We start from the raw sequence: 6,724 nt of genomic DNA, 5'->3' as shown, positions 1-6,724 counted from the left end.
CTCTGTGTGGTTTTATAGTCAAGGGAGATACTGAGCGATGGCTATGAACTCCCCAGAGGAAAAGAGAGAGTCAGGAGACAGATTTGTGGTTCTTCTCCCCTTGGCGGCACAGCATACCATGCGTTTGCCATCTCTTTCATAGGCAATAACGCCGCACGGTGATCAAAATGTATAAACAAGACACGTTTTCCGCAGCTTGTTAGAATGAGAGATTCAATCAGAAATCTTGATTTGGTGGTGGTGACCTTTCGATGCAACCCTCATCTGATGAGAACATCGGGGAGAAGTGTCTAAAAGGAACGCGCCTGGAATGAAATTAGTTGAGAAACAGAGACTCCTAGTGGAAAGATTGTGGATGTGCATTTCAAACCATAGATCATCATAACTTACAGCAGAATGAAACATGATTAAGAATAATATGAGAATATGGGTAACCAAACAGTTGATGGACCCTATTGACTTCCATAGTAGGAAAATAAAAATAGATTGGAAGTCAATGGAGTCCATCAAATGTTTGGTTACTGACATTCTTCAAAATATCTTCTTTTGTGTTCAGCAGAAGAAAGAAACTCGTACAGGTTTGGGACATGTAAATGATGACAGAAGTTTCATTTTTGGGTGGACTATCCCTTTAACAACAGCAAATATAGAGAACTAAACATTCAAAAAAAACAAAGTGCACACTTTTAAATGTAGGTTTACGGCAGGAGTAAGGTATTCAGTTTTGGAGTTGAATGTGTCTAACATGATTTGTGCAATCAAACAATTTTCACCTGGTTCAAAATCATTTTTTCTTAGTGTGAAGAACATTTTAATAATCTGAACCTTTCAGTGGAAAGCATCCATGGATGTTAAAGGTTCTTCATGAAAGCAGAATATTATACAATAAGACTAATAAGCCAATAAGAAGCAACCACGTGACATGGTAACTTATAAACCATAGCAACATCATAGCAATGCCATGGCAACTATCTAGAAACAAAAAAAAAGGTATGGATAAGAACCACTCACATTTCTTCAGAAAATATAGCTCATATCTATAAAAAAGGAAGATACACAGAAAGCGCAAAGAAAAATCTATAGTTGCACAAATAACTCTCTTGAGTTAAGCAGGGTTGATAGCTCATACAGTGTAATTTACAATCACTGAGACTCATACCAACAGTTACATGAGTGTTTACTGAAACTATGACACATACATAACACACATGATGCAAGAGGGAAAGTAGGATCAAGAAAGAAGGCTATGAAAGTAGGAAGGAATAAGGAAAGAAGGAAGAAAGGACATGAATGAAGAAAGGAGTAGATGGAAAAGAAATGAAGGTAGAAAAAGAAGGAAATATTGCATAAATGCTGAAGGAATGAAGGAAGCAGTGAGGGTAGAATGAAGGGAGAGGAAGAATAAGAAAAAAATAAGAAAGGGAATGAAGGAACAGGATATGAAGGAAGAAGCAAGGAAATAAAGCAGAAATTAAGGGAGAAAAGAAGCAACAGAAAGGGAAAAGGGAATGAAGGGAAAGCAGAAAACGAAGGTATACGGAAACAAGAATATGATGGAAATGAAGGAAGAAAGAAAAAGTAAAGGGAAACGAGAAAAGGAAGGGGGAAAGGAAGGAAGAAGGAAAGGAAGAGAGTACATGAATGAAGAAAGGAAGGGAAGGAAGAAGGAAGGAAAAAACAGATATTAAGGAAAATAGGAAGCAATGCAGAAAGGAGGAAAGAAAGGAGAGCAGAAAATTAAGGAATGAGGAAACAAGACAATGATGGAAATTAAGAGAATGAAGGAAGGAAACAAATGAAATTAAGAGGAGAGGAAGAAGGAAGCATAGGAAAGAAAGAAATGAATAAAGCTGAGAAAGAATGAAATAGAGAAAAAAAGAATGGAATAAGGAAGGAAGAGGCTGTGTGTGAAGTAAGAGCTGTGTGTGATGAGCGAGCTGTGTGTGAAGTAAGAGGCTGTGTGTGAAGAGCGAGCTGTGAGTGAAGAGCGAGCTGTGTGTGAAGAGCGAGCTGTGTGTGAAGAGCGAGCTGTGAGTGAAGAGCGAGCTGTGTGTGAAGAGCGAGCTGTGTGTGAAGAGCGAGCTGTGAGTGAAGAGCGAGCTGTGTGTGAAGAGCGAGCTGTGTGTGAAGTAAGAGCTGTGTGTGAAGTAAGAGCTGTGTGTGAAGGAAGAGCTGTGTGTGAAGAGCGAGCTGTGTGTGAAGTAAGAGCTGTGAGTGAAGAGCGAGCTGTGTGTGAAGTAAGAGCTGTGTGTGAAGTAAGAGCTGTGTGTGAAGGAAGAGCTGTGTGTGAAGAGCGAGCTGTGTGTGAAGTAAGAGCTGTGAGTGAAGAGCGAGCTGTGTGTGAAGAGCGAGCTGTGTGTGAAGTAAGAGCTGTGTGTGAAGTAAGAGCTGTGTGTGAAGTAAGAGCTGTGTGTGAAGAGCGAGCTGTGTGTGAAGAGCGAGCTGTGTGTGAAGGAAGAGCTGTGTGTGAAGAGCGAGCTGTGTGTGAAGAGCGAGCTGTGTGTGAAGAGCGAGCTGTGATCTGCACTGAATGCAGAGTGAGAGTGGAGCTGGACAGAGGAACTGGTTCATTGAGATCTGGATTCTCCAGGGTTCGGGGTCAGGCCACACTCACACTCTCACTTTAATTAGACCAGTACAATCACTCCATCTCCAGCAGATGAAGAAATCACAGCAGCTGCACACACTCGCTTGTTCTGGGCCAATCAGCACAGGTCTGCCATGGAGGGACTGTTTACTCTATCATCATGCAATTAGAGCGAGTCATAATTGCAGAACACATCATGCATGTATAGAACAAATCATGCAGGTCTGATTAAATAGGATATCCTCTCTAAATAACTACAGAAATATCTGGTGCAAATATGAGCATCGCAGCATTTTAATGCTCAATGTGGCTTTTTGTATACACTAAAATATAATACCTTATTCCTTACCAGAGTCCAACTAATGCGTTCTTTAATGCCCTGCCGAAAATCAATACAACATGAATAACTTATTCATCTCTGATATTGAGATCAATTCCAAGCTTTTTGGAAGCCCCTGAATTCTGAAGGCTTTTAACCATTTGCATCCTAAATTCTACTAAATTAAAGGCATTCATGTCTCTTTGTAAGACTTAAAAGAGTTAGTTAGCATGTAACTGTCAATGAGGAATTAGAGAAGCACTGTCATTCATAGCTTTAGCTCACTGGTTACATTACTGGGGGGTCGCAAGTTCCAACATTTAGCTTTAAACCTGTAGAAACGCAACAAATTAAAACAAATGCTGCTCTATTTTAGTACTCAAATTTAATGTTTTCTAATTTGGATTCAAATCTATAAACTGCATAGGATCAAATCATCTGCAATAACAATTCTGCAATTGTATTTACAATAAAATGTAAATTTACATATAATTACTATTAGCAAAAAAGAAAAAGAAAATGTACGTATCCCACTATTTCACAATTCAAATAATTTGATATACACCACTACTACCATTCAAAAGTTTTTTTTAATGTTTTTAAAATAAGTCCGGTACGGTTGAGCTTCTGTTTATGTTCACTGATCAATATTTATATGTGAATAAAAGCCTAAATTCAATCTGTTCGTCACATAAAGTGATCAAGTCTCTTCAGAAAATTTGGAAATAAACCGCTCAATTCATATGAATTAGTTTTACGATCTCTTTATGAACTTTGTGAAGTGTTAAAGTGGTAGTTGCGTAACTGTCATGGAGGGACAGAAAGCTCTCAGATTTCCTCAAAAAGATCTTCATTTGTTTTCTTAAGATGAACGAAAGTCGTACGGGTTTGGAATGGCATGAGGGCGAGTAATTAATGAAAGAATTAATTAAAAGAAGGGTTAGTAATTAGTGAACTAACCCTTTAAATATATATAAAAAATACATTAAACAGTTAATAAATGACCTTGGGTTTACTACTCTACTACATCATTTAGCTGACACTTATCCAAAGCAACTCACAGTACACTTATTACACTATCCATAACCTGAGGATAAAAGTCTGTCTGCATCAAGGGCATTATGTGTATGTATGAGCTGAAATGTGAAGGATTAGAACCTGCAAGCTCAAAACTGTAACCACTATGCTAGGTCTATTCAGTCGTGCCAATAATAAGCATCCACTGAAAAAAATGAAACTGAAAGAAACAATGTAAATGTTTTGCTTTTTTTATTATTATTATTTTTTACATCAGTGCCTCAAAACCACCTGCATGCAATAGCTCAGATGATACACTAAACATAACAACATGTGAAATGCAACACACATCAGCAGAGTAAACAGGGCAAGAACTTGTTTTATAGAGTAGAAATGTCATATCCTGTTGGAGACTGAGAGTCTGTGTAAGGTCAAGTCCACACGCTTGAGGTTTCAGCTCTCTTCTGCCTCTAGATTGATGTTGTTTCCAAACTTGGCATATAATTGAATCTTCAAATCTCCAAGGACCACCTGTATGGATGACACACGACCCTCCAGAGCTTTGATCTCATCCTGCAGAGCTTCCTGTGGACACCACAATATCAGTATGGAAATGTTGAGCGCTAAAAACAGGATTCAAACTGAAGTATTTACATTCTCCTGCAAGAACCTGAGGTTAAGTCTTGATTCGAAGACAATGCTTGTAGTTCATGGAATCGACTCTCATGAGATTTGAACCTATAACCTTTCTACACCAGATCTTTATTCACTATAGGCTACAACACCTCATGTTTTACAGAGTCTACGGACTCTGTGGGACACGTATAAACACGCACGGCTTGAGTAAAGGCTCATGGTTTGGTATGGTATGGTATGGTATGGTATGGTATGGGTCATGTCACCTTTGCTGCCTCCAGCATCTCCTGCGTCTCTTCTTGAGAGTGACTGATGAACACGTCTCCGATCTGATACGGGATCAGCATTGCATCGTCCTCACACATCATGAGGTCTTCACTGGCATCCTCTAAATTCTGTAAGGATTTCTACAAAAAAAAGGAAAAAAGATCAGCATATACCTGAAAAAACAAAATGCAGTCTAAAATGTATAAGAATTAATGCCGTCAAATGTATGAATTGCATCTTAACATAAAAGTTTGTGTTTACATAATATGTGTGTGTATATTATTATATTTCTACATATTATATACATGTGTGTGTGCACTGTGCATGTCTGTGTATATATACATACACTCACACACACACTCACACACACACTCACACACACACACACACACACACACACGTATACATATATGTGTGTATATACAGTATATATACACAAACTTTTATGTTAGATGCGATTAATCAATTTAGCAGCACTAATCAAAAATCAAACAGTCTATTTACCTTTTTGGCCTCGATTTCATCTTTCAATTCAGACATCCGATTTGTATTTCTGGCAAACTTGTTTATCTTTTGCTGGTCTTCAAATGTTACATTGACATCTTCAGCTGCCTGTTATGATTCAAGCCATATTTGTAATCAAAACTGTGTATTATTAATCACATTTAATTCCACTATAAACAAAACCGTTTGCTCTATATATTAAAATATAATTATAAAAAGCATTTAAAAAATAAAGCCATGCAATCATTTTCTTCCTATGCTTTATATGTAAACACATGACGTGACATTAAATGACATTTTTACAACTTTTAATAATGACATTACACTTGATGTAAAATATATAGGCTAATGGAAAAAGCAGTGGGCAATTAATTCCAAGTCACATAAAACAGTAGCTTGATGTGTGAACGATTTTTTGCATTTCAATTTAGGAATATCTATATTTCAAATAAAGACCAAGATAATAAAGCATAAAGCTGTACCTTTAGCATACAGTGTCATAAGCGGATATTGACTGTATGACCTAAAGAATAGCATATGAGCTAAAAGAAAATGCACAGCTGTTTACGTAAACTTAAATAATAAGCATCAACGTCAATGCCAGACTATCATGAATAATGTGACGTTAGCCATTTAGCAGATGAAAATAGATACTATCCAGCGTCCCACATCTAACTGTTTCGTGTACTGTTTTAGATATGTCTGCATCACTAACACGTCGTGAATCTGAACAGAAAGCAGTTTATGTGAACACATACCACTCCTTTCTTCATGGTGGCTGCCATCTTTGAACCGGAAGCGGACTGCGTGCACGCGCGTGGACGGCGGTGGAATGGAGCACGTGGGTATTCATGAATTCATTGCGTGCTCGGGGAAGTTTTTGCCGTTTCAAAAAATTGCAAGACTTTTGACAGGGGGAGCATGAAATATAATGTTTGACTGTAATAACTGACTTAAACGAAATGCAAAACACAGTGAGTTTTCTTTAAATCATTCGTTGTTTAGTTGTGCTAAGGATTTAATAATTCGACTTACGACATCTTAGACAGTAGGACAGTAGGAGATTTATTTCCACACAGACATAAAATATTTTATGATGATTTTAAACTAAAAATGTAAGTTACTTTTATGCCTCAGTTTTTTTGTTTTGTTTTTTAAATGAACCTTTTATCCACCTTTGTTGGCCCTGTAGATTTAGCCATATCCAAGAACCAGAAGAAAAAAAAATCCATAATAAAAATATGAAATAGCCTATCACAATTTTAACAAGTTTAATAACCTACAGTAGGCCTACAGGCCAACAGTTTGGACACATTACTATTTTTAATGTTTTTGAAAGAAGTTTCTTCTGCTCATCAAGCCTGCATTTATTTGATCAAAAATACAGAAAAAAA

The 6,724-nt window shown here is 37.3% G+C and overlaps 1 protein-coding gene across 1 annotated transcript; it reads right to left on the bottom strand.

Annotated features, from left to right (window-relative positions):
- Positions 1 to 4,158: 4,158 nt before the first annotated feature.
- pfdn4 (prefoldin subunit 4) lies at positions 4,159 to 6,166 on the bottom strand. The gene is made up of 4 exons (XM_082145781.1): positions 6,089 to 6,166; positions 5,331 to 5,438; positions 4,826 to 4,966; positions 4,159 to 4,508 (listed from the first exon to the last, which is right to left on the bottom strand). Exons 1-4 carry the CDS (start codon positions 6,113 to 6,115, stop codon positions 4,377 to 4,379), a joined length of 408 nt encoding a protein of 135 aa, XP_082001907.1. The 5' UTR covers positions 6,116 to 6,166; the 3' UTR covers positions 4,159 to 4,376.
- Between the last annotated feature and the right edge of the window lie 558 nt (positions 6,167 to 6,724).

Source organism: Leuciscus leuciscus, assembly GCF_965113295.1.
Source record: "Leuciscus leuciscus genome assembly, chromosome: 18".
In the NCBI taxonomy this organism is placed as follows: domain Eukaryota; kingdom Metazoa; phylum Chordata; class Actinopteri; order Cypriniformes; family Leuciscidae; genus Leuciscus; species Leuciscus leuciscus.
Note: the sequence above shows the minus strand (reverse complement) of the source record. Positions and strands in the feature narration are given on the sequence as shown.